The sequence below is a fragment of the Moschus berezovskii genome, chromosome 18 (assembly GCF_049115385.1).
Source record: "Moschus berezovskii isolate FMDL1 chromosome 18, NW_MosBer_1.0, whole genome shotgun sequence".
In the NCBI taxonomy this organism is placed as follows: Eukaryota; Metazoa; Chordata; class Mammalia; order Artiodactyla; family Moschidae; genus Moschus; species Moschus berezovskii.
Genome location: NC_142477.1, coordinates 39,804,875 through 39,832,257, shown reverse-complemented (window position 1 = coordinate 39,832,257; position 27,383 = coordinate 39,804,875). Strand labels below are relative to the sequence as shown.

The following is a 27,383-nucleotide window of genomic DNA, read 5'->3' as shown; positions in this document are numbered from 1 at the left end:
GAAACCGATCCTGACTATTCATTGGAAAGACTGATACTGAAGCTGAAACTCCAATCCTTTGGCCACCTGATGTGAAGAACTGACTCATTTGAAAAAACCCTGATGTTGGGAAAGATTGAGGGCAGGAGGAGAAGGGGACGACAGCGGATGAGATGGTTGGATGGCATCACCGACTCGAAGGACGTGAGTGTGAGTAAGTTCCAGGAGTTGGAGATGGACAGGGAAGCCTGGCGTGCTGCAGTCTATGGAGACATGACTGAGTGAAATATCATTAAGCAATGACTGTCTTTGTTCTCAATAATGTTGTTTAGACTCAACGTCAATTTTGTTTAATGTGTCCATTTCTGTTTTCTTTTGCCTGGTACATCTTTTTTGATACTTTTTATCAAAAATTTTAATGGTAAATTTCAGGCATATTTCAGTAGAAGACAGAATAGTATAATTAACCTTCATGTACCCAAAAATCACCTTTTACAAGTATCAACTCATGGCCAATCCTGTTTTATATATCCCACCCAGTCTTTCTACCTTTTCCTGAATTATTTTAAAGCAAATTCTAGACAACATTATTTTATCCATAAATATTTTAACATTCTCTAAAACTGATGTTAAAGCTGAAACTCCAATACTTTGGCCACCTCATGCGACGAGTTGACTTACTGGAAAAGACTCTGATGCTGGGAAGGATTGGGGGCAGGAGGAGAAGGGGACAGCAGAGAATGAGATGGCTGGATGGCATCACCGACTTGATGAACATGAGTTTGAATGAACTCCGGAGTTGGTGATGGACAGGGAGGCCTGGCGTGCTGTGATTCATGGGGTCGCAGAGAGTCGGACGCGATTGAGCGACTGAACTGAACTGAAAAGATAACGTCTATTTTTAAAATAATATTATCACCTCTTTTTTTTAAAAAAAGACTTGATATTGTCATGTACCTAATAAAAGTGCTGGTGTGCTGCAGTCCATGGGTTTGCAAAGATTTGCACATGACTCTGCACACATACACACATACCTCTTCAGATCTTCTCCGATATTGTTTTCTAATATTTTAGATCTGTACCTTGTTTTTAACCTGCCCACTTAGTCTCCTTTGTCTTTTATTTTTATATGTCTGTCCTAATTTGAATTTATCAGCATGTTTGCCAGTTTATTTCCCCTTAGTTGCTTCTTTTTTTCAAAGAAATTGTAAACTGAATGATGTACATATGTAAAAAATAAATATATTAGACAAAAACACAAGCTTCATCAAATAATACTTGTCATTATTCCCCAAGGTGCAGTCTGGCATTTTCTCTTTTGTGCTGTTATTGCCCAGAGCTGCTGCTTGCATCCACTTTGAGGACTCTTTCCTTCTTCCTTTATTAGTTCTTTCAACTAGAGTCTGTTAGTAGCAAATTCTCCCAGTCTTTGAAAATAGTTGTAATTTTACTACAATTTGTGAGTGATGGCTTATAGCTGAGATCAGAATTCTAGGTTGCTGCTTATTTTCCCTCAGTCTTTTAAGATATTATTCCATTTTCCATTGACATTTCTAATTGCTGAATTTATAATACTCACATGATGTCCAATTGCTGTTCTTCTATCTCTGATCGCTTTTACAGTTTTCATCTTTATTTTTGGTTTATTTTGCATTTTGATACGGTGTGTCTAGGTGTATAATTCTTTTTACTTATTCTATATGGGAGTAGGAATGGTTCGTTAATTTGCAGTCTTAACACTGGGAAGATTTAGCTGGTGTCTTTTGGAGTATTGCTTCCTCCCCGTTCTTTCTGTTCCTTTTTCTGAAGCGCTTGTCAGAGGTGTGTTGGAACTTCTCGGTCTGTTCCCTGTCTCTTAACCACCCCTCAGCTTCCAGCTTTTCCCTCAGTGATGTGTTCCAGGATATTTCCTCAGAGCTCTTTCTGTTAGTTTAGTCATTCTGTCTACTGCTGTGTCTTCTTTGCATAGGATTGTAATTTTGGTGACTACATTCTTAATGTCCAGAGATTTATTTCTTTTTCAAATCTATCCGTTCTTTGGATGTACTCTGTCCTTTTATTGTTTCTATACCTTATTTTATCAGTTTAATCATTTTAGTAATATTTTATGCCCTTTCAGATTATTTTATTTCGTATCTGCATATTTTCAATTGTCAGATGTGTATACCAACTCTCTGGGTTGCTTACTCCTTTGTGTGAGTTGTAACTTTTTATACTAAGTTTATTTAGGGGGGTAGCTCTGCTAGGTTGTGCATGTTTTCCTTTGGCATGATTTTGTTATTTTCTTCTTGCTGTTACTGAAGTAGAAAAAAATGGGGACAAGTTTTTATAATCATTTTTTTAGAGTTGCTGTACCACATAGATAGTATAAATTCAGATCACACACCTGCCTGTAGTAAAGCGAGATAGGGGTGGGTGTCTGTTTTCTCAGAGTTAACTTTTATTTTTTTCCCATCCACTACCCAGGGAGATTAAAAAGTTTGCTGTCTCTCTCGGGCAGAATTTTTCTTATCCCCACTTTGTGGACAGAACTGTCCTTCAGCGTTCTCAGTTCCTGTCACGGTGTCTGCGGGAACCACGTCTCCTGTTCCTCCTCGGACTGTACCAGCAGCATTGTCCATTTAGTGCCCAGATTTGAATTCCTTTTTATTTAATGACACCAGGAGACTTATTTTATTTACAAGTTTGATTGGTTGTGTATGATTTTTTTTTTTAATTTACCATTTCTTCTGTGTTTTATACAGGTAATGGACCTATTCATTGCAGCGCCATCTGTTTTCTGAAGTTGATAATAAATTTAGTAGTAGATAATAAATTTTCTTACTATGAGACAGTTTAAACTTTAAATAGTATATTAAATTATTTTATTATGCAGTAAGAAAGTTATCAGAATAATGTCTTTTCCATGTGATTTTTTTCCCCATTATCGTTATTTTCTTTTTATTGTGATATATACTCTTGGTTAATGCACTTCCTGACTTATATGAATAAAGAAGATTGGAGGGACAAAGAAGAGATTTCAGTAACGGAAACTTACCCTAGCCAGAAAACCTATGTGCTTCCTTCAGCTCATTCAGCCATCAGCCTTTCCAGTGACCAGAATGTGACTTCTCTTGGTATTGTTCTTGTTTTTTTCCTTTACTCTTATTTTCCAAGATACTGTTACTGAAGAGTACTTACTTTACTGGGAATATAGTTGTGAAGGATTTGTGAAGCCATTGCAATACTCATAAGTTTCATGGAAAAGAAAGTTAAAAATTGTTCCGTTTACATGAAGAACTATATTATCGTGTCACTTTCATAAGATACACTGCAAGATGTGTCATATCTCTGTGTAACTCTGGCTCCTCTGTCCATGGGATTCTCCAGGCAAGCCTACTAGAGTAGTTGTCATGCCCTCCTCCAGGGGATCTTCCTGACCCAGGAATCAAACCCAAGTCTTTTACATCTCCTGCATTGGCAGATGGGTTCTTTACCAGTAGCGCCACCTGGGAAGCCCCATTAAATACATAGCAACTGAAACATTATAGTATTATACTGGTATATTATAATACTATACTATTTGATTTTTATAAAAATTGTTAAGTTAAAACTGCCAATTTTAAGAGTTTTGATTTGGAAACAAAATAATGACTGTGACTTATTGGGCCTCTTCCACGTGCCAGATATCATTGTTTTATGTGTGTTGACCCTGGCGTAAGCCTGACCTGTGACCTAGCTACCATCATTCTCCCATTTTACAGTGAGAATATTGAGGCTTAGACAAATTTAGGGACATTGCTCATTCTATTTCTTTTAGAGCTGACAGTTAAAAATGCTATTCCTTAGTCCTAAGTGATATTTTGTGTCATAATAATAGCAGGGCATACTGCCTATCACAGTTGGAACTCTAATGGTGGCCTTGAAAAACCTTGGTTGCCCTCAGATACTTATGGTCAATATGGATGATTTTATTGAATGTTTGCAATATGTTTTATTACCATTATTAAAACAATATAAGCAGTTAAAAATGCTATTTTTAAATGGCATTGCTGTTATTTAAATAAAAACTATTAAGCTGGTTTTAATCTTTATATTTTTTCTCTAAACTCTTTCTAGATTCTGTTCGTATTTCAGTCATCATCATATAGGGATAATCATTTTTGTTCACTGAGTTGTGAAGATTAATTACTGTATATAAAGCATTTAGCTGAGAATCTGTTTGATTCCTATAGGTTCTTGGTCACCGGTATCTTTCCTCTTTCCTCTTATGGAAGGGAGAATTGAGAAATGAAGTGAAAGAGGCTTAGTGGGTTCTGATTGTATCTGAGAAGTTTAAAATCCATTTTGTACTTGGGAATCACTGACAAATTTTGAGCAGGAGGTTTGGAAGAAGAGTAGGATGGAGGCCTAGGTCAGTTAGTGAACTTTTAAATTAACGTGACCTGGGCAGTGATGAGGGTCTGGACAGTATTCAGAAAGGAGAAGAAATGAGACATTCTGAATAGGCAGCTGATGATGCTCACTGACTAAATGGATGGCATGGGCGGAAAAGGAGAAAGCAAATGACTGGGTAGCATTGTCAGACTAAGAGCAAGGATATCACCAGGTCTTAATGTCAAACTCTAGAGCACCTTCAACCAAATGTAGCGTTTAAGGCGATATTCATATCATATTTAGGACCTAGCTTTTGATGAGCAAGTATAGCTTGCTGAGAGGTTAAGGCTTAAAAAACAGAAGTAAGAGCCTTTTCCCTAATTATATAGTTAATACTGATGGAAAATGGGGAAATGCTCAGGACCACCCTGAGAAATATCACCCATCAGAGAGCAGGAGGAGCCCACCCCACCCAGTGAGGGAAGCGGATGAGCAGCCTCTGGTGAAGGGACTTTCAAGAAAAAATGAATCGCTGTTTCACAGGCCCCCAGAAAGTCAAGAAAGAAGATTGAGTTTTTTGAGGACTTCAAGACCTATCTGTGTGGGAGGTATTTCTGATAAGTGAAGTCGATGATCAGGCTGAGTGTCACTGTTTGGCTTCTTTTCAAAAAGGAATTGTGACTATCAAGGAATGAAGCTGATCTGTTGTGTTTGTTAGTAAATTATAAAGGCCATCCCAAAGAAAAAAATCCAAAGATGGTTTGAGAATGAAGGATAGAATCTTCCCACATAACTACTTTTAAAAGTTGTTATTTGACTATTAACACTTTTCTGCCTTTCGATAAAAGGAATTTCTTAGATCTTTTATATCTGATTAGTCTATACTTAGGGCTTCCCTGGTGTCGCAGTGGTAGAGAATTGGCCTGCCACTGTAGTAGATGCAGGTTCGATCCTTGGGTCAGGAAGATTCCCAGGAGAAGGAAATGGCAACCCACTCCAGTATTCTTGCCTGGGAAATCCCATGGATAGAGGAGCCTAGGCGGGGGATTACAGATCTTGGGGTCAGACATGACTTAGCAACTATATAAACAAGTCGATACTTATACCATTATTGAAGAACTCACAAATGACCAGACTCAGAGACCAAAGATAATGTGAAATTCTTGATATGAGGATTAAAAAACAAAAAATGTGCTTAAGAAAGCAAAATTATTTAATATTAAAAACATGTGGATGTCTCCAACATAGAGGCAAGGTGGGTTTATCTTAGTATAATAAAATCTTAAGGAAATGTTTTTGAGAAGAGATGTCGGGACACTTTGCTCTCTGTTAACTCAGTTCTGTTTGAGGGTTAAACACAGAAAGCTGAAAAGGCTATGTTTTGCTTTAAAGACATGTTATTAATACTTGACAAGGTTTAAAAATCATCCTTTGAGTCATGTTCTTCCATGTAAAGGCTTTTGGGATTAAATTAATGTTTTATACAAAGTATTCCTTGCAGATCATCAGAAGTTTTTTGTTTTCTTTGTAGTACATCACACTCCAGTATTCTAAACCGTGTATGAAGCAAAGTAGATTATACCTCCTAACATGTATTGTTCAGAGTACTCTGGACAGACAAGTAATCTTAAAATGTGGACACTATTCACCACCAAATGGAGGTTTAAAAATATTTCAGTTTCTGGACATATAATTTCTAGATCAGGCTAATAATTTAAAATAGAAAAACATAACTGACCTGAAATGTTAATTGATAGTAATGTTTCTTTTTTTTTAAGGTGTGAATAACAGTGATGACTTATTTGAAAGGTAACTATCTTAATTCATAGTTTTACTTGCAGTTAGGTACAAATCATATGTTCTGGAAATTTTGTTGTTCATATATATATAAACTTTATATATTTTTTGTGGATTAAAGGGATGTAATTCCCATTGGGAATGGGATCTTTTAAGATACTGATGATTGTTGTATCTCTCTTACTGTTTTAGAGTAGGTAGTTAGAGTATTTGCTGCATTTTCTTTTACTGAATATGTATTAAATTGCAATAGGCAGGACAGAGTAGAAGGTGTCTTAGAGGCCTTACATTTGTTCCTTTGAGAGTACATATGAAGTTGTCAATTACTGATGATTAGGCTTTTCCACTGAGGATTAATGATATTAAAGCAATAGAATGAAATTAGTTATATGCTTATCATTTTTTGTGTTCATTTATGCTCTTGGAGAACGTAGTTGTAAATGCTCATTTTTGCTTCATATAATTAAGTTGTGGATACTGATTTATATTTCTCATATTGCATTTGGGAATGAAGTGTTTCAGTAGATCCACTCCAGATGAGTGAACTGACTGATATTGCAGACATCATCAATGACCTTATAACAAAAGATGGAGTTTCCAGGGAAGAGCTCGGCCTAACAGAGCAACAGGCTAGGAGCATCTCCAGGTAATCATTGAATAATTCATTTTTAACCTGTTTAAAATGTTTATGGTTCAAGAATATTTTAAAAAATGACCATGTTTGGTGATTTTTTAGGAAACAGATTCAAAGCTTACATAGATATTTTTCTCTGTTAATAGATTTTTTGATGTTTCTGTGTCATTCTTCCCCTTCCTCCAACAAGCAGAGACTGGCTTCTGTAACTAACACAGCACATCCGTATCTTGAGTTTTCCGAAGGTCTCATCACTCCGAGTACAACATAAATATAATCCTGTTTCTTCTTAAAGTAATTAATAATTTAGTTCATAGTTTACCCTAGACATGAGCCTTTAGAATAAATTTTAAATAGGTTTTCTTGGAACATTATGTTAAAATGTTTTTCCTTGTTGCCTTTTCTGGGCCATGAACTGGTTTTTGATAGAATAAAGGCTGCCTCTTCTACTGATGCTTCTTTGGGATACATGCACCTTTGGATAGGGTACTCCCTGCGTGGCACATCCCAAGAGTCCAGACTCCCAGAAGGAAAGCAGGTGTCTAGTATAAAACCACATTGTCTCTGTCCATAACCCATCTTCATGTTAGGATGGTATCTTCTTCCCGTGCTGGGTGTTTTGAGTCGGCCCCGAATTGCTATCTCACATCACTGGTTTTCTTGGGTCATTGTTAGTACTGTTTGTGTAGAAGCCAGGATGGGATTATGTGTACAAAAGCTGTATCAAGAAAATGCCTGTGAGGAAGAAAATCAGAAGTGAGGCATCAGACCACAGTGCAAGTCTGGCCCCTCCCTGTGGAGGAGAGAAGGCTGAGTCAGTTAAGTCCAGAGTACAGTGTGGTTCTAAGAAAGCTTCAGCTGGGTCAGTGGTGAGACATCAAGCCAGTCAACTTCAGAGGAGTCCTGTCTCTTATAGGTTGGGGCCAGCCACAGCATCCCTGCCGTGCTCCTCATTAGCTCAGGTTGGACCCTGGGGAGTACAGCCTGGGCAGGAACCTGAGGCCAGATCTGGATCCAGGAGAGCTGCAGTTCAGAAGTCATCTCCGTGTTATAAGTTTTGGAAGTGATTGAGATGGTCCAGGAATAGATCGATGAAGGAATCCAAATCAGAACCTTTAAAAACATTCATATTGGTGGTGAGCAGAGAAGGATGCCCAGTATAAGAGGCTGTATTGTGTTTTGAGAGTGAGAAAAAGACCCAGGTAAGAGAGAGTTTAAAGCAGAAAGGAGAAGCCAGTTGCACCAGATACTATAGAGAAGTCCAGTAGGATGAAGACTGAAGAGGCTCTTGGTGACCTGAGATTGTTGTCAGTGGATTTCAAGATGGGGCAGAATCTTTCCAAAGAAATAGTATTTCTCTACTGGAATATAATTGCTTCACTTTTGTTGGTTTCTGCTGTACAGCAACATGAATCAGCCATGAAAGTGGAAGTCACTCAGTTGTATCTGACTCTTTGTGACCCCATGGACTGTAGCCTGCCAGGCTCCTCTGTCCATGGAATTTTCCGGGCCAGAATATTGGAGTGGGTAGCCATTCCCTTCTCCAGATGATCTTCCCAACCCAGAGGTCGAACCCGGTCTCCCACATAGCAGGTGGATTATTTACCATCTAAGCCGCCAGGAAAACCCAAAAGAATACTGGAGTGGGATGCCATGCCCTCCTCCAGGGGATCTTCCCAACCCAGGGATCAAACCCAGGTTTCCTGCATTGCAGGCAGATTCTTTACTGTCTGAACCACCAGGAAAGCCCATATGTGTACATGTACTCCCTCTCTCTGGAGCCTCCCTCCCTCCCCTACTCCCACCCCACCCCCGATTCCACCCCTCTGGGTCATCCCGAATCACTGAGCTGAGCCCCCTGTGCTGCACAGCAGTTTCCCACCAGCTCTCCAATTTACACATGGTGGTGTGTATCTATCAACGCTACTTGCTGAATTCATCTTAACCTCTCCTTCCCCAACTGTGTCCACAAGTCCATTCTCTACATCCTGACCTGCAGATATGTTCATCAGCACCATTTTTCTAGACTTCACATATATTCATTAATATCCAATATTTGTTTTTCTCTTTCTGACTTACTCTGTATGATGAGGGTCTGGATTCATTCACATCACTACAGCTGACTCACTTCCGTGCCTTTTTGTGACGAGTAACAGCCCCTGTATGCATGTAGCACGTCTTCTTTATCCGCTCATCTCTCAGTGGACATTCAAGTTGCCTCCATGTCCTGGCAGTTGTAAACAGTGCTGCAGTGAACACTAGGGTACGTGTATTATCTCCATAGCAAATTTAAAATCAAGTGATGCACTGCTGGTTAAATTTCTCAGGATTCCACATCCCTCTGGTAGACGTCCACAAAGAACTGAGAAGGAGAGAAGAGCGATTCAAGTCTGGATGAAAAGAAAACGAAAAGAAAGAATGGCAGAGTACTTAAATCAGCTGGCAGAGAAGAGAGGGCGAGAACACAATCCTTTCTGCCCCAGGAATAACCCAGTAAGTCTGCAGTATCAAGGGTTATGGAATTATCACAGAATATGTATAACTTTTTCCTGGCAGGTATTCAAGGATGAGCATAATTTGGGATCATTTATTATTTGATAGAAAAGTCAGCATTTTACTTAAGTCAGGGAAAATTAAGAAATTACCTTAACAAAATGTAGCAAGGGACTACAAACCATGTTTATTCAACTGTCTTAAACATTTTTTCTCCCTGAGGCTAATTATGGCTCTAACATTTTAACCATTGAATGAAGAGATCAAGGGATTGGGTGACCAACTGAAGTCACTCCCTTAATTTTCAATGAAAGTCAGTTGCAGTAGAACAACTTGACTGTGTATGTAGTAAAGGCATTTTAACAATCAATTTTCTCTCTGTAAGTTGTCTACAAAAAAACCTTTTTAAAGTATGGTCCAGTCATGTACCAATACAACAGTGGCACTTCTGTGTGTGTTTCAGATTTCCTTTAAACTGTCAACATTTGTTTACCGAGTCCTGACTATGGATATCACTGTGGCTAGGTCAGAAGTGTTTTTCTTCAGAAAGATGAAATAAGGCAGTATTACTTTGATGATTTGACTCACTGGAAAAAACTGATGCTGGGAAAGGTTGGGGGCGGGAGGAGAAGGGGATGACAGAGAATGAGATGGCTGGATGGCATCACTGACTCTGTGGACATGAGTTTGAGTGAACTCCGGGAGTTGGTGATGGACAGGGAGGCCTGGCGTGCTGTGATGCATGGGGTCGCGGAGAGTCGGACACAACTGAGCGACTGAACTGAACTGAACTGAACTTTGATGATTACATAACTATGAAAGTCACATTTATATTACATTTGGATTATAGTATATCTTTTAGTTTGTAATCTGAAATAAATATAATACTTCATTTTTTTCACCATCATTAGGGAAACACATTTTATAAAATAAGTGACTCTTCCAAGTAAGATTGTCACATTTAAGCACCAGATATGCAAAAGCAGGTGAACTGTTACTTAATGTCATTATTTACCTGTGTGTGGGGAGAGCATGCTGACATTAGATAACATTTCGTTGATAGCTCTGGAGACAAGATAATGACCTTCAGAGCTACTTGAAGACCATAATCTTACAGTGCGTGTGTATATGTGTATTCTTCCACCCCATGGAGGGTGAGTTCCCATATCACCCTCCCATCTGCCAAACAGATACCCCAGATGGTTAGAATTATATCCAAATTTAGAATAAATTAACTCTGAGGATGTTGGGACTGTTTTGTTCCCAGACTTTGTGACATCTCCTTCAGTATTGCAGGTAAATTTTTAGTTTCTATTTGGGTAAAGGTATGGAACCTAGTGAGGGATTAATGTAATTTAAAATTTACATTTTTATCAGAAATCAAGAAAACATTGCATTTATTATTGACTACTATATAGGACCTTGAGAAAGTGAATTCACTTCTCTGTGTACGTTTTTATATACACAGTCGTCCCTGTGAAAGGACTTACTACCCTAATTAGTAATTCAACAGTAACTCTTAATGTTTTGGAATAAGACATATTTATAGTTGATGTTGGCCAGTTCCTTGTGTCGCATGCATTTTGAAGAGTTTACCAGTCACAATAAACCTACTGTAGTAGGTTTCTGGTAAACATTTTAAAACATTAAAATGATGGTTTTGAATGTCTCACTCATTTCTGCTTTTATCCAACCAAGCTCTTGGTGAAATTAATCACAAGACAGAGTACAAAATATAGGTGTCTCCATTCTTAAATGTTCCTATTTTCCATTTTAAGTTGCAGCTGATAAGGATCTCTCCTTTGGAGAAAATTTATGAATTTAGCTGCTAAAATAGACTTTGTACTCTATTTATTAAATTGGATTTTATTTTAATTACATGATGCTTTAATATATTCATGTTTTGGGCTGGAGTAGGAAGCTTCATCAAATATGACAATGTTTTATACTGTTCCTAAATAGCAAAATTATATTTTAGCTTCCTATTAAAATTTATTAGTGGAATTTGCATGTTTTCCATGGATTGTAATGGTTTAATTATTTGAACTGAATGGTAATGAACTAACTGGTTATTTCCTGTGCAGTTTTACATGACTTCAAGGGAAATTAGGCAGAGACAAAAGATGAAGCATGAAAAAGACAGGTAAGTTTGGTACACCCTGATCATTCTCTGTCACTCACTTGAGACCATAGATAATACCTTAGGGATTCTAGTTTTCACAGTAGTCCCTTTTTGTTGGTAAATGGAAAAGTATGGGAGATAACTGCAGGGAAAATAACTAGACTCCACAATCCTTTTTAGGAATTTGCTTTCAAATATTGTTTATTCCATTAAATTTTTATAACTTATTTCTGAAATCCCTCTCCCTCTCCCAATCCAAATACATCTGTGCGTTTTTTAAGTACCCCACAGGTGCCTTTAATAATACCTCCTAATGGTTTTCAGAAATCTGACGTTTGAATTTGCATTGAGCTGCATTGAAGAAAATCAGTACTAGGCGGTCTTCAAACACTGTGTTCCCTCTAGAAATATGAAGTGAAAGGGACTCTCTTACTAAATGTTATTTAATTTTTTATTTTAAAGATTGCTACTCTCTGACCACTACAGTCGTCGAATCTCACAAGCATACACTCTGATGAATGAGCTGTTATCTGAATCAGTACAACTTCCAACAGCTGCTCAGAAACCATTGCCTAACAAACCCAGAGAAGCTCAGATTCCCAGAGGGCGACGCTCCCCTTCTCCAAGAGGGTAAGAAGAGGTTTGGCGTGTCATTCGGCAAGGTAACGCCAGGCGTAATAAGTGTGGAGCACCGTTGTGACTCAGGTTCAGTGTGCTTGAAATAAGGTGATAAAGTGAAGGGGGAAACAGTGCCATCATTAGTTTTCATTAGTTTATAGAATCACCAAGGAAAAGGACCAAAATGGCATTAAATATCTAACTAAGACATAACGAAGCACTTCTGAATGCCTAATACACTTTTTATATCCGCTCAGTCCTGATTTCTTCCTCTCTGCAGTTTCTGTGACTGTTCCTTCTGTAATTTGCCTCGCAGCTGCTCTCCGTTTCTCCAGTTGGTCCCACTCTTGTAGGAAAACGATGGTCTTCATCAGCTTACTGCTGCTTCTGCTGTCCCCTCCCAGTTATTGCTGATTCAGTGGTAGATACGATCATGTTTCTTAAATTAATGACCTGCACTCAGTTTGGATATGAGTTCAGTAGGCAAGGATTAATTAAACATGGATGCTGAAGAAAAGTGCCCAAAAGTAAAGTTTCTCATGTAGCACACAAACATAAAATTTGTTAGTGACACATAAGGAGGAAATGAATTAGCAGTTTAATGTTAAAAATTACCACCTTTGATAAAATAACTGATTAGGTTTGTAAACATGATCTCATAACTTAAGAACCTAGAGGAAATGCTACCCAACACAAACCTAGATGTAATCATATTACTTGTGTGTAATTTGAGGTGTAATCAAAATAGCAGAGATTGTCTTTGAATATTTCTTAGAATAATGCACACTATTTAATACATAAATAACTGGCAAATGTATACCGCTTTTGAAATGATTAGAGAGATAATAAAAACCAATTTCTTTGGGGGAAAAATGAGTAAACTCTGAGGTATAAGGAGAGTTACCATACACTAAATGACCATGGAGTTACAGAATAAGCCAAGTTAAATGAATGTATTAATCTGAGCTGGAATTTGGATTTTTGAAATATATCACTGATAGAAGATTCTAGAATATAATTATGTGATTTCTACTTCAGAGAGAATCGACACTGTCACAATTTTCCAATATACAGACCTGGAAAAGTCAGACATACATCCACCAAACCAAGTTATACCCAAAAAGGGAGACCTTTTGGGCAATCTCAAGGCTCACCTTTTCCATGTGGTAAGACTGAGAGCTTTCTTTTTATCTTGTTTAATTTGGACCTATCCTTTCTTGGTTCCAGAGTTGTGTTTTCATTAGTGAAAGTTTTAAATCTCAGTTAAAAGCAGTTCCCATTTCAACAGAATGCAAGAGATTGATGAAGATTTAGCTGTACTGGAATTTTGTTCTGTTACTTTGAAATGAGAAGACCCTAGGAATCTTCATAAACTAATGGCCTTTGATTCTGTGTGATATGACTTATTTGGGAATCAGTTTCTTTGGTGTGTCTGGTTAAAGATGTAGGTATTTTTACAATCAACTTCTAATAGATTACAGGATGGATATATCATAGAGGAGGAATAGTAGAGGCTCAGATTGAAATAATATGCTTTTACCATTTTTGAATATTCTTTTCCATATTTGAACATATAATATCTGTTATTTATTTATGGATGGGCTTCCCTGGTAGCTTAGCTGGTAAAGAATCTGCTTGCAATGCAGCAGACCTGGGTTCGATCCCTGTGTTGGTAAGATCCCCTGGAGAAGGGAAAGACTACCCACTCCAGTGTCCTGGCCTGGACTAGCCTTCCTTTAATTAATTTTGCCATATTTGGGGTTTTGTTACTAAAGTAAAACATATTTATTTGTTTGATAATGTATAATCATAGCTAACATGTAGTATCAGTTCAGTTCAGTCGTGTCCAACTCTTTGCGACCCCATGAATCACAGCACGCCAGGCCTCCCTGTCCATCACCAACTCCCGGAGTTTACTCAAACTCATGTCCATCGAGTCGGTGATGCCATCCAGCCATCTCATTCTCTGCCATCCTCTTCTCCTCCCGCCCCCAATCCTTCCCAGCATCAGTCTTTTCCAGTGAGTCAACTTGTCGATGAGGTGGCCAAAGTATTGGAGTTTCAGCTTTAGCATCAGTCCTTCCAGTGAACACCCAGGGTTGTCCCCCAGAATGGGCTGGTTGGATCTCCTTGCAGTCTGTATAAATATATACATATAAGACTATAATAATAACTAGTGAGCCAGGTTCTGTTTAATTATTAGAATTACAACTCTGTTAGAAAGGTAGTACTTTGTTCCCATTTTAAGCATCAGAAAGCTAAGGCAGAGAAAGTTGAAATAACTCCCCAAGATCAGATATCTAGGAAGTGGTAGAGTCTGTATTCAAACCCAGTCAGAGCAGGGTCTAGAGCCACCACATCTAAAATGTGACCTTTAGTATGCTGCCTCAGTTGAGAAAATTGGAGTTTCCATAAGTCATAATCCTTTAGATAAAACTTTATAATTTTGTTGACTCTTGATTTTGGTTGACAGATTACAATAAGAAAACTGTTCTTTTTAAAACTAGAATTTAAAAATAGTAACATTTAAAAACTTTTTTTAAAAATTTTATACCTTATACATTTACAAAAATTAAATGTCCAAAATTGGAGATAGATGATTTTAAACTTGAATTATGATTTCTTAATGTCATATGGAAAGGTCTTGGATTATGTGGAAATATGTCTTTTTTCTTGGACCTGTCCAGTGTTAGGCGTGGATTGTTACCTTGCAGTTGACTGGTGATACCTTGGCCCCCTTTGGACCCATCATCTGCCTGCTCTTGCGGAGCTATGCTTGATAAGGTGTTCCTGCTGCTGAGGCACACAGAAGTCCTCAGTAACCCCCAGCCTGTGTAGATAAGTCCAGACCCTCACCCTGGCCTGCATGGTGTCTTCCCCTTTGGCTTCCTTAGCCTCCTTTCTCCATAAAATCCAGATAACCCATGACACTTGCAGGCTTGTTTTCCAAACACATGCTGTGTGCTCCCATTCCAACACTGAAATTTCCCCTTATTACCGTAATGATACCCTTCTAGTGTCTTGGAAGACATCCCTAATTTCAGTTATTTAGCTGTTCTAACCTAATGTAATGATTTTAACATCTGTGTTTTCATTTTTAAATACTTAACGTGCATGGTGGTGGGAATCAGTTCAGTTTCAGTTCAGTTCAGTCGCTCAGTCGTGTCCGACTCTTTGCGACCCCATGAATCACAGCATGCCAGGCCTCCCTGTCCATCACCAACTCCCGGAGTTCACTCAAACTCATGTCCACAGAGTCGGTGATGCCATCCAGCCATCTCATTCTCTGTCTAGTAGTAGCATTGGTGGGGACTTCCCAAAGGTGGCTATGGTAAAGAATCTGCCTGCCAGTGCAGGAGATGTGGCTTTGATCCCTGGATTGGGAAGATCCCCTGAAGGAGGAAATGGCAACCCACTCCAGTATTCTTGCTGGGATGATCCCGTGGACAGAGGAGCCTGGTGGGCTATAGTCTGTGTGGTCACAGAGAATTGGATATGACTGAGCGACTGAGCTCAGTAGCACAGTAGCACTGGTAACAAATCAGGTTTTTCTGTTTGTTCTCTGAATCCTCAATCCAACGTTTCTGCCCCTTGTGAGGCACTACGGCAGCAGGTCTTATGTCATAGTTATGTTTAAAGTTGGTTTTGTCCCATTATAGACTAGATGTTTTGAGGGTAGCAAGACTGTCTTCAGTGGTGGTGGTGGTGATGGTCAGTTGCTAAGTCATGTCCTACTCTTTGCAAACCCATGGACTGCTACACGCCAGGCTTCCCTGTCCTTCACTATCTCCTGGAGTTTGCTCAAACTCACGTCCATTTTGTCGATGATGCCATCCCACCATCTCATCCTCAGATACCCGCGTCTCCTCCTGCCCTCAGTCTTTCCCAGCATCAGGGTGTTTTCCAGTGAGGCATCCTTCACATCAGGCAGCTACAGTATTGGAGCTTTAGCATCAGTCTTTCCAGTGAATATTCAAGGTTGATTTTCTTTAGGATTGACTGGTTTGATCTCCTTGCAGTCCAAGGCACTCTCAGGAGTCTTCTCCAGCGCCACAGTTCAAAAGCGTCAGTTCTTTGGTGCTCAGTCTACTCTATGATCTCTCACACCCATACGTGATTACTGGAAAAACCACAGCTTTGACTCTGTGGACCTTTGTCAGCAAAGTGATATCTTTGCTTTTTAATATGCTGTCTGGGTTGATCATAGTTTTCCTTACAAGGAGCAAGCATCTTTTAATTTCACGACTGCAGTCACCATCTGCAGTGATTTGGGAGCCCAAGAAAATAAAATCTGTCACCGTTTCCACTTTTTATCCATATGTCTCCAATGAAGTGATGGGACCGGATGCCATGATCTTCATTTTTTGAACATTGAGTTTTAAGCCAACTTTTTCACTCTGCTCTTTACCCTCATCAAGAGACTCTTTAATTTCTTTCCCTTTCTGCCACTAGTGTTGTATCATCTGCATATCTGAGGTTACTGATACTTCTGGAAGTCTTGATTCCAGCTTCTGCTTCATCCAACCCAGCATTTTGCATGATGTACTCTTCATAGAAGTTAAATAAGCAGGGTTACAATATACAGCCTTGATGTATTCCTTTCCCAATTTTGAACCAGACCGTTGTTCCATGTCCAGTTCTAACTGTTGCTTCTTGACCTGCATACAGGTTTCTCAGGATGCAGGTAAGGTGGTCTGGTATTCCCATCTCCTGAAGAATTTTCCATAGTTGTTCTGATCCACACAATCAAAAGCTTTAGCATAATTGAATAATTAGATAAATGGGGGAAAAGGCTATTTAGTTTTTTGCCTAAAAATAGCTATTATTGTTCAAGTATATTAATGGGCAGATATTATAGTACTTATACAGTATCATAGAACAGTATATGACTAGCTGTTATCCGAGGACCTGTCACTTAGCTTTCTTCGATCTCTAAAGTTAAGGTGGTAGAGGCAGCTTGAGGGACTGTGAACACAGTGACCTTCCTGACTGCCTCTGCCACACCCAGAACCAGCTGTTCCCCTGGCAGCATTCAGAGGAAATGGGAAAAACCCAGTCAGTGAAACAGTCAACTTGACCCTACTGGGGCAAGTTTAATCATTGTACAGATGAGAAGTTTGGATCCATCAAGATTTAACAATTCCCTGAAGTTCTTCTGTAAAAGAAGTTTTCCTGAATAAGTTTGACTATATGTGTTGCTATGTGTCTTTTTATAAAGCAGTATACGGTTTTTTGGGGCTATTTTATTCAGCCTTGTGTGCAAACTGTTAAAAGTTAAGCATCTTTTTTTCCCCTTGTTTTATGGTTAATTCTATCACAAACAATATACAGAGACTATATAAGTATCTGAGAGGCATTATAGGCATAAATAATAGGTGTAGCCTTTGAAATCGTCCAGGTTCATAGCCCAGCTCCCTTGCTTACTTTGTGTCCTCAGATATGTTTTTAAAAATCTACCTCATAGAGTTGTTGAGGATTATAAGTAAAATATTTTCAATAACATATACAGTAAATGGTTGCTACCAATCCTGGAATTTAAGAAACCTTAATTGATCATTCTCTTGGCATTTTGCCTAGGTATTCCACTGGGAATAGGTTTATATGCCTGGATTTTCCAGTTGCCAGATATGTTGTTGAGGCACATGTGCCAGAAGAGAAAGGTCTGTGGTTGTCCTATACAGATACCAAGCCTCAAAGTAGACATTCCCTTCCTTCAGCTACACTTTTGTTTTGCTTTCTTGGTTCAAATCAGCCATCTTTTACTGTGCTCAGTTGCTTCAGTCATGTCCAACTCTTTTCAACCTCATGAGCTGTAGCCTGCCAGCCTCCTCTATCCATGAGATTCATGAGATTTTTCAGGCAAGAATACTGGAGTGGGTTGCCATGCCCTCCTCCAGGGGATCTTCCCTATCTCGGGATTGAACCCATGTCTTCTGCATCGCAGGTGGATTTTTTACTGCTGAGCCATTGGGCCTCTACTAACCAGGTTTCTCTCCTCAATGAATTTACAACCTGAAAGATGAAAAATCACACATGCATATGGAAAGTTAAAGAAGTTTTCCTGTCTTTCTAGAAACTGCTACTTTTACCATACAGAGAAAAGCTGGTGCAGCCAAAATGGCAGTTAGAAAGGTTGTACAGTCTCCAGTTACCATCCGAAAAGGTATGGGATAAAGGATAGAAAGTTCTGAGGCTTAATACTAAAAATTTTTAAATCATAAATCACTCTTAGAAATGTCAAATACAGATTTTAGTATGAAGAGTGTGGCTGGATGGTGGTAATGGGCTTAATAAGTATACAGATCAACATGAAAACAAGTAGTCAGGAAGGTGCTGTGACCACATAGCCATGGAGCACATAGAGCCATGCTGCTGCTAAGTCACTTCAGTCGTGTCTGACTCTGTGCGACCCCATAGACGGCAGCCCACCAGGCTCCCCCGTCCCTGGGATTCTCCAGGCAAGAACACTGGAGTGGGTTGCCATTTCCTTCTCCAACATAGACCCATCCCTTCAGTTCAGTTCAGTTCATTTCAGTCACTCAGTCGTGTCCGACTCTTTGTGACCCCATGAATCACAGCATGCCAGGCCTCCCTGTCCATCACCAGCTCCCGGAGTTCACTCAAACTCATGTCCATCGAGTTGGTGATGCCATCCAGCCATCTCATTCTCTGTCATCCCCGTCTCCTCCCGCCCCCAATCCCTCCCAGCATCAGAGTCTTTTCCAGTGAGTCAACTCTTCGCATGAGGTGGCCAAAGTATTGGAGTTTCAGCTTTAGCATCAGTCCTTCCAATGAACACCCAGGATTGATCTCCTCTAGAATGGACTGGTTGGATCTCCTTGCAGTCCAAGGGATTCTCAAGAGTCTTAACATAGACCCATAAGTGTGGCCAAATTAGCTCTCCTCTGATCAACTAGAGAGAAGGAAATTATAACTCATCATCTCAATTCCTGACATCTCCCCCAGCCCATCTCTCAACTGCTGTTACTTTTCACAATTTCAAACATAGTTTCACATGCATCCTCCTTTTAACTCTCAGGTTGTTAATGCCAAGTTGATAGGGCAACTCTTATCCCCATCTTACAGCTGAGCAAACTAAGGCAGAGAAGTGAACTGGCATCCTCACATCCCCTTAGAACAATAGAAAGAACAGCAATAGACTGAAAGTAAGGGGGTGGGCAAAGATGTTCCTTGTAAATGGAAATCAAAAGAAAGGTGGAGTAGAAATACTCATATCAGACAAAATAGACTTTATTTATTTATTTTTTTTTCAAAATAGACTTTAAAGAATATTACAAGAGAGAAGAACATGACATAATAATCCAAGATAAGATATAACAACTGCAAATATATATGCACCCAGCATAGGAGCACCTCAATATATAAGGCAAATACTAACAGCCATAAAAGGAGAAATCGACAATAACACAATAATAGTGGGGGATTTTAACACTCCACTTTCATCAGTGGATAGATCATCCAGACAGAAAATCAATTAAGAATCACAGTTCTTGAATGACACGTTAGACCAGATGGACTTAACTAATATTTATAGAGCAGCCCATCCAAAAGCAGCAGAATACACATTCTTCTCAAGTGCACATGGAAAATTCTCCAGGATTGATCACATGCTGGCCTACAAAGCAAGCCTTCATAAATTTAAGAAAATTGAGATTATATCAAGCATCTTTTCTGACCACAGCACTATGAGATTAGAAATCAACTACAAGGAAAAAAAACTGGAAAAAACACAAATATGTGGAAGCTAAACAATATGCTACTAAACAACCAATGGATCTCTAAAGAAACCAAGAAATAGAGAAAAATGACAGTGAAAGCACAGTGATCCAAAACCTATGGGACACAGTTCTAAGAGGGAAGTTTATAGCAATACAATCTTATCTCAGGAAATAAGAAAAACTTCAAATAACAATCTAACCTTACAACTAAAGCAACTACAGATAGAAGAACAAACAAAATCCAAAGTTAGTAGAGTGAAAGAAATCATAAAGATCAGAGCAGAGATAAATGAAAGGGATGAAGGAAACAAGTTGAAAAAGATCAGTGAAACTAAAAGCTGGTTCTTTGAAAAGATAAAAGTGATAAACTTTTACCCAGACTCATCAAGAAAGAAGGGGAGAGGGCTTAAATCAATAAAATTTGAAATGAAAAAGAAGTTACAGTGGACACCACAGAAATACAAAGGATCATAAGAGACTACTACGAGCAACTTATGACAATAAAATGGACAGCCTAGAAATGGACACATTCTTAGAAAGGTACAGTCTCTGAAGATTAAATCAGGAAATGGAAAATATGAACAAACCAATCAAGTACTGAATTGAACTTGATTTTAAAACGTCCAACAATCTCAAGTCCAGGACCAGATGGCTTCACAGGTGAATTGTATGAAACAATTAGAGACGAGTTAACAAACCTGTCCTTCTGAAACTATTCCAAAAGATTGCCATGGAAAGAATACTCCCAAACTCATTCTGTGAGGCCACCATGACCCTGACAAAGATGGCACACAAAAAAAGAATATGACGTGTCAATATCACCAGTGAACATAGATGCAAAAATACTCAACAAAATACTAGCAAACCAAATCCAGCAATACATTGAAAGGATCATACACCATGATCAAGTGGGAATTATCCAAGGGATGCAAGGATTTTTCATGCCTAGAGAAGTTCCTTTAGCATTTGTTGTAAAACTGGTTTAATGGTGCTGAATTCTCTTAACTTCTGCTTGTCTGGAAAGCTTTTGATTTCTCCCATCAAATCTGATCGAGAATCTTGCTGAGTAGAGTATTCTTGGTTGAAAAGTTCTTCCCTTTCATCACTTGAAATTTATCATGACATTCCCTTCTGGCTTGTAGAGGTTCTGTTGATAAATCAGCTGATAATCTTGTGGGATTTCCATTGTAGGTTGTCTTTTTTTCCCTTCTTGCTTTTAAATTTTTATCTTTGTTTTTAATTTTTGTCAGTTTGATTACTACATGTCTTAGCGTGTTCCTCCTTGAGTTTATCCTGCCTGGGACTGTGTGCCTCCTGTACTTGGTTGACTGTTTCCTTTCACATGTTAGGGATGTTTTCAGCTATTATCTCTTCAAATATTTTCTCAGGTCCTTTCTCTCTTCTTCTTCTGGGACCCATATAATGCAAATATCGGTGTGTTTAATGTTGTCCCAGAGGCCTCTTAGGCTGTCTTCATTTATTTTCATTCTTTTTTCTATATTCTGTTTCACAGCAGTGATTTCCACCATTCTGTCTTTCATGTCACTTACCTGTTCTTCTGCCTCAGTTATTCTGCTATTGATTCCTTCTCGTCTACTGTTCATTACTGTTCATTTCTGTTCATTCCTTCTAGTCTACTGTTCATTTCTGTTCATTCTTCTAGATCTTTTTGAACATTTCTTGTATCTTCTCCATTCTTTCTTCAGAATTCTTCTAGGTCTTTGGTAAACATTTCTTGCATCTTCTCCATTCTTTTTCCAAGATCCTAGATTATCTTCACTATCATTATTCTTCATTCTTTTTATGGAAGGTTGCCTGTCTCCATTTAATTTAGTTGTTTTTCTGGGGCTTTACCTTGTTCCTTCATCTGGGACATAATCCTATTTCTTTTTATTTTGGTTAGCTTTATGTGATTATAGTTTTTGCTTTAGAGGCTATAGTTCTTGTTTCTTCTGTCTGCCCTCTGGTGAATGAGGATAAGAGGCCAATGCAAGCTTCTGGATGGGAAGGACTGGCTGTGGGGAAAATGGGGGTCTTGCTCTGGTGGGCAGGGCTGTACTGAGTAAAATTTTAATCCAAGAGTCTGCTGATGGGTGGGGCTGTACTCCCTCCCCATTAGTTGTTTGGTCTGAGGCATCCCAATCCTGGAGTCTCCTGCCTTTATGAGGGCTAATGGTGACCTCCAAGAGGACTTATGCCAAGAAACATATCCCAGGACTGCTGCTGCCAATGCCCTGGTCCCCACAATGGGCCACTGCTGACCCATGCCTCTGCAGGAGACCCTCAAACACTCGTAGGCAAGTTTGGCTCAGTCTTCTGTGGGGTCACTGCTCCTTTCCCCTGGGTCCTGGTGCACACAGGGTTTTGTTTGTGCCCTCAAGAGTAGACTCTGTTTCTCCCAGTCCTGTGGGAATCCTTTAATCAAATCCCACTGGCCTTCAGATGCCCTGGGGATTCCCAATCCCTTTGCCAGATCCCCAAGCTGGGAAGCCTGATGTGGGGCCTAGAACCTTCATAACAGTGTGAGAACTTCTTTGGTATTATTGTTATCCAGTGTGTGGGTTGCCCACCCCACAGGTTTGGGATTTGATTTTGTCGTGATTGTGCCCCTCCTACGAGTTGACTCACTGGAAAAGACTCTGATGCTGGTAGGGATTGGGGGTGGGAGGAGAAGGGGACGACAGAGAATGAGATGGCTGGATGGCATCACCGACTCGATGGACATGAGTTTGGGTGAACTCTGGGAGTCGGTGATGGACAGGGAGGCCTGGCGTGCTGTGATTCATGCGGTCGCAAAGAGTCGGACACGACTGAGCGACTGAAATGAACCATCTTGTTGTGGCTTCTCCTTTGTCCTTGGATATTGGGTGTCTTTTTTTGGTGGGTTCCGGTGTCCTCCGGTTGATGGTTGTTCAACAGTTGTGATTTTGGTGCTCTCTCAGATGATGAGCACATGTCCTTCTGCTTTACCATCTTAAACCAGTCTCTGCAAGGATTTTTCAGTATCTGCAAATCAGTGTGATACATCAAGTTGAAGAGTAAAAGCCATATGATCATCTTAATAGATGTAGGAAAAGATTTTGATAAAATTCACACCATTTATGATAAACATTCTCCAAAAGTGTGTGTTGCGGCAACATGACAGTGTTAGTTGCTTAGTTGTGTCCAACTCTTTGCAACCCTATGGACTTTCATGGAATTCTCCTGGCAAGAAGACTGGAGTGGGTAGTCGTTCCCTTCTCCACAGGATCTTCACAACTCAGGGATCAAACCTGGGTCTCCTACATTGCAGGCAGATTCTTTACCATCTGAACTACCGGGGAGTAAAGGCCATATATGACAAACCCACAGCTAACATCACACTAAATGGTGAAAAGCTGAAAGCATTCTTTCTAAGAACAGGAACAAGACAGGGATGCATACTCTTGTCACTTTTATTCAACATAGATTTGGAAGTCCTAGCCACAGCAATCAGAGAAGAAAAGGAATCCAAAATTGGAAAAGAGGTAAAACTGTCACTGCTGCAGAGGTAAAACTGTTGTATGATACCAGACACTGAAAATCCTAAAATGCTACCAGAAAACTGCTGCTGCTGCTGCTAAGTCACTTCAGTCGTGTCTGACTCTGTGCAACCCCATAGACAGTAGCCCACCAGGCTCCCCCATCCCTGGGATTCTCCAGGCAAGAACACTGGAGTGGGTTGCCATTTCCTTCTCCAATGCACGAAAGCAAAAAGTGAAAGTGAAGTTGCTCAGTCGTGTCCAACTCTTAGCAACCCCACGGACTACAGCCTACCAGGCTCTTCTGTCCATGGGATTTTCTAGGCAAGAGTACTCGAGTGGGTTGCCATTGCCTTCTCTGAGATTCAGTGCAATCCCTATCAAATTACCAATGATATTTTTCACACAACTAGAACAAAAAAAAAGTTTTAATTTGCATGGAAACACAAAAAATCTTGAATGGCCAAAGTAATTCTGAGAAAGAAAAAACAGAGCTGGAGGAATCAGGCTCCTTGACTTCAGACTATACTACAAAGCTGCAGCCATCAAAACCGTATGGTACTGGCACAGAAACATAGATCAGTGGAACAGGATAGACAGTTCAGAGATAAAGCTATGCTCCTCTTGTTGGTTAATCTGTGACAAAGGAGTCAAGACTATACAATGGAAGAAAATACAATCTCTTCAATAAATGGTGTGAGAAAACTGGAAAGCTAGATATATAAAAATGAAATTAGAACATTCTTTAACGCCATACGTAAAAGTAAACACAAATGAATTAAAGACCTAAGTGTAAGACTGGACACTATAAGACTCCTAGGTGAAAACTTAGAACACTTTTTGCAATCACAGCAATATCATTTTCTATCCATTTCCTAGAGTCATGGAAACAAAAATAAACAAATGGGACCTAGTTAAACTCAAAAGCTTTTACACAGTAAAGTAAGCTATAAACAAAATGAAAAGACAACTCATGGAACAGGAGAAAATATTTGCAAACCATAGGATTGACAGGGAGTTAATCTCCAAATATACAAACAGTTCACATAGCTCAATTTCAAATAAACAATCCAATCAAAAAATAGGCAGAAGACCTAAATAGACATTTCTAAGAAAATTTTAAAAAAATGAAAAGATGCTCAATATCACTAATTATTAGAAAAATGCAAATCAAAGCTACAATGATTTGTAGCTAGCCATTGTCAATAGAGTCTACAAACAGTAAACGCTGGGAGAGGTTGTGGGGGAAAGGGAACCCTTCTACACTGTTGGTTGGAGTGTAAATTAGTACAGCCACTATGGAGAACAGTATGGAAGTTTCTTATAAACCTAAAAGTAGAGCTCCCATATGATTGAGTGATCCCACTCCTGGGCATGTATCTGGAGAAAACCATGGTTCAAAAGGATACATACACCCCAGTGTTCACTGCAGTGCTGTTTACAATAGCCAGGATATGGAAGCAACCCAAATGTACATCACAGAGGAAAGGATAATGAAGATGTGGTACATATACACAATGAAATATTACCATTAAAAAGAATGAAACATCATTTGCAACAACATAGACGAAATTATACTGAGCAAAGTATGTTAGAGAAAGACAAATACCATATGATGGCACTTAAGTGTGAAATCTAAAATAAATCACACAAATGAACTTATTTACAAAACAGACTCACAGACTTAGAGTATGAACTTATGGTCCCCCGGGGGAGGAAATGGTGGGAAGGAATAGATTTGGAGTCTGGGATAGACGTGTATACACTTGCTATATATTTAAAATAGATAACCAATGCGGTCCTGCTGTATAACACAAGGAATTCTGCTCAATGTTATTAAGCTAAATGAAAAAAGAACTTGAAAAAGAGCAGATACATGTATATGTACAACTCAATCACTTTGCTATACCCCTGAAAACTCACACAATATTGTTAATCAAACTTTGTTAATTACTAATCAAATATTGTTAATCAACCTGGAGAAGGAAATGGCAACCCATTCCAGAACTCTTGCCTGGAAAATCCCATGGACGGGGAGCCTAGTAGTCCATGGGGTTGCAAAGAGTCGGATACGACTGAGTGATTTCACTTTTCTTTCCTAATCAACCATACTCCAATGTAAAATAAAAAGTTAAAGAGTTGTCCAGAATTCAGTTTCCTTCTCTCACACCAACAGAACAGGAATTGCTAGAACCCTAAAGCCAACCAGACCTTGTGATTCCAATATTAGATGAGATTGGCTGCCTTGGATTTGACAGTAAAAGTCACAATAAGGAACAAACTTATCATTGAATCAGTCCTAAAGTATGCTTTGTTCTTTTCCCTGGAAAGGCCCCAATGCTCCCTGTCGGCAGTATGTAAAAAGTCACAGAAGCACTGGGCTTGCACCTCAAACCAAGGAGGTGTGTATAGAGTATGAGAGAGAAGAGACTGTGGTGAGCCCGTGGTTGGTACCTTCAGACATCCGTGCGATTCTCCACAAGAGTCACAGTTCCCTGCTACAGGTATGCATTATTCCAAGTTTCAGTTTGCCTAGTGATTATTTGTATTCTTAAGGGTTTTTTCTTTGCATATTTACTTATTTGTGTGTGTGTGTGGGATGTAGACATACTTAAGGGCTGATAGGTCAGTTTGAAGTAGTGATTCAAAGCATCTACACTTTTGGCTGAATACTCCAGCATTTGTATTTCAGAATTTTCCTTGACTGCGTATTTTCTTTTTAACAACAACAAAAAAAACCACAACCCAAACAAAACACAACAAAAATGTAAGAACAGAATATTGTACTATAGGTGCGACAGTCCATTCTATCTACTCTTCAGACCTGGTGCCAGCATCTCATTGTGTCAGGTGATGTTCATTCATCCCATCACCAGTCCAGATGTGCTGGGCAACGACAGCCCTGGTTCCCTTCATATTTCTGTCACTCTTTGGTGGATGAGCAGCTCTAGGGTCTTTGGAAAACTTAGCTCATGTGCCATTGATTTTTTTCCTCAGGGCCACAATTTACTGTCTTTCTCAATTTTCTAGGACTCCTCACCAACTGAAGAAAAGTCAGAGGCTCCTTTTGGAGTAGGTGGCATGGAGAGTTTGTCTGAGAGCACAGGCAGCATCCTCAGCAAGCTTGACTGGGATGCTGTTGAAGACATGGTGGCCGGCGTGGAGGACAAGAGCCTCTCTGTCCACTGGGCCCTGGACCTGTAAGACCTGAACGTCACTCTGCTTCCACATGAAGGCCAGCAACTCAGTGATAAAGTTCAGCAAGATATTGTGGGTTTAAGGGAGAGAAGCAATGGAGAAAGCAATGTGAATTTACCACCTGTAAGCACCTTATTACTTGGATTAGACATTTTAAGAGGGAAAATAAACATTTCTCAGTTATTTTGCCTTCAAGGAAAAAAGGTTAACTATAGTTGTATAATATGTTTTTGTATTTGACTTATTATCTTTAGGTATAATTTTTTAAATGATGAAATAAACAGTACCTTTCAAGCCAAACTTATATTTAAGCTACTTTCAATAAAAATCTTCTTGCATCTTCCTTTATCTCCTGAGTTTTGAGTAACAACCTTATGTGGATAAATCTGATAGAAAAAAATTCTTTCATTGAGGTGAAGAAGATCACTGTCTCACCTGAGACACTCTATAATGAACTCCATTTAAAACATATCCTAAAATTGTATAGGGCTTGGCCTAGGAGTAAAAAGGAACTAACCACCTCCCACCAATTCTGAACTTCTAAATAAACCATGTTTCATGTCGTCCAGATCTTCTGTCCTCTGTCCTCAGCTGAAAAAGACTTGAAGGAAGAAAAGGAGATGGATGATTTGGGTGGGGAAGAAAGAGACTGTGCCTCCTGACTCTGGAAGGCTCATGTTAACTTCGTGAAAACCGTGGGGCAGAGACCTGGGTAATTCTGGTACTGCACCCAAACAACGTCATGATCTTGGTAATAACTTTTAGATAAAAAAACTAAAAGCCTTCACATATTTGTCCATTTTTAGTGCAGTATCAAAGAATATTATCTGAAAAATATTCCTCCTTTTCCAACTACATACCTGTGTGAGGCCAGACTTTTTTCATACACTTCAACTAAAAAGACAGTGCACTAGGGTCAGAAATGAAGATATTTGTAAAACTTTCAA

At 39.3% G+C, this 27,383-nt stretch overlaps 1 protein-coding gene across 8 annotated transcripts in view; it reads left to right on the top strand.

The window, feature by feature from the left end:
- Positions 1-26,967, top strand: part of CPLANE1 (ciliogenesis and planar polarity effector complex subunit 1) — a 103,643-nt gene extending 76,676 nt beyond the window's left edge. For 6 of the 8 annotated variants that reach the window (XM_088827652.1, XM_088827655.1, XM_088827651.1 and 3 more), the window contains 10 exons: positions 2,973-3,095; positions 6,114-6,144; positions 6,647-6,778; positions 9,094-9,259; positions 11,344-11,402; positions 11,844-12,011; positions 13,038-13,165; positions 18,073-18,162; positions 25,570-25,742; positions 26,269-26,967. In XM_088827652.1, coding sequence (XP_088683778.1) covers positions 2,973-3,095; positions 6,114-6,144; positions 6,647-6,778; positions 9,094-9,259; positions 11,344-11,402; positions 11,844-12,011; positions 13,038-13,165; positions 18,073-18,162; positions 25,570-25,742; positions 26,269-26,442 — 1,244 coding nt within the window. In that variant the 3' untranslated portion in view covers positions 26,443-26,967. The remainder of the gene's footprint in view (positions 1-2,972; positions 3,096-6,113; positions 6,145-6,646; positions 6,779-9,093; positions 9,260-11,343; positions 11,403-11,843; positions 12,012-13,037; positions 13,166-18,072; positions 18,163-25,569; positions 25,743-26,268) is intronic. The other 2 variants (XM_088827653.1, XM_088827656.1) reach the window with 2 other exon arrangements.
- The last annotated feature ends 416 nt before the right edge of the window (positions 26,968-27,383 follow it).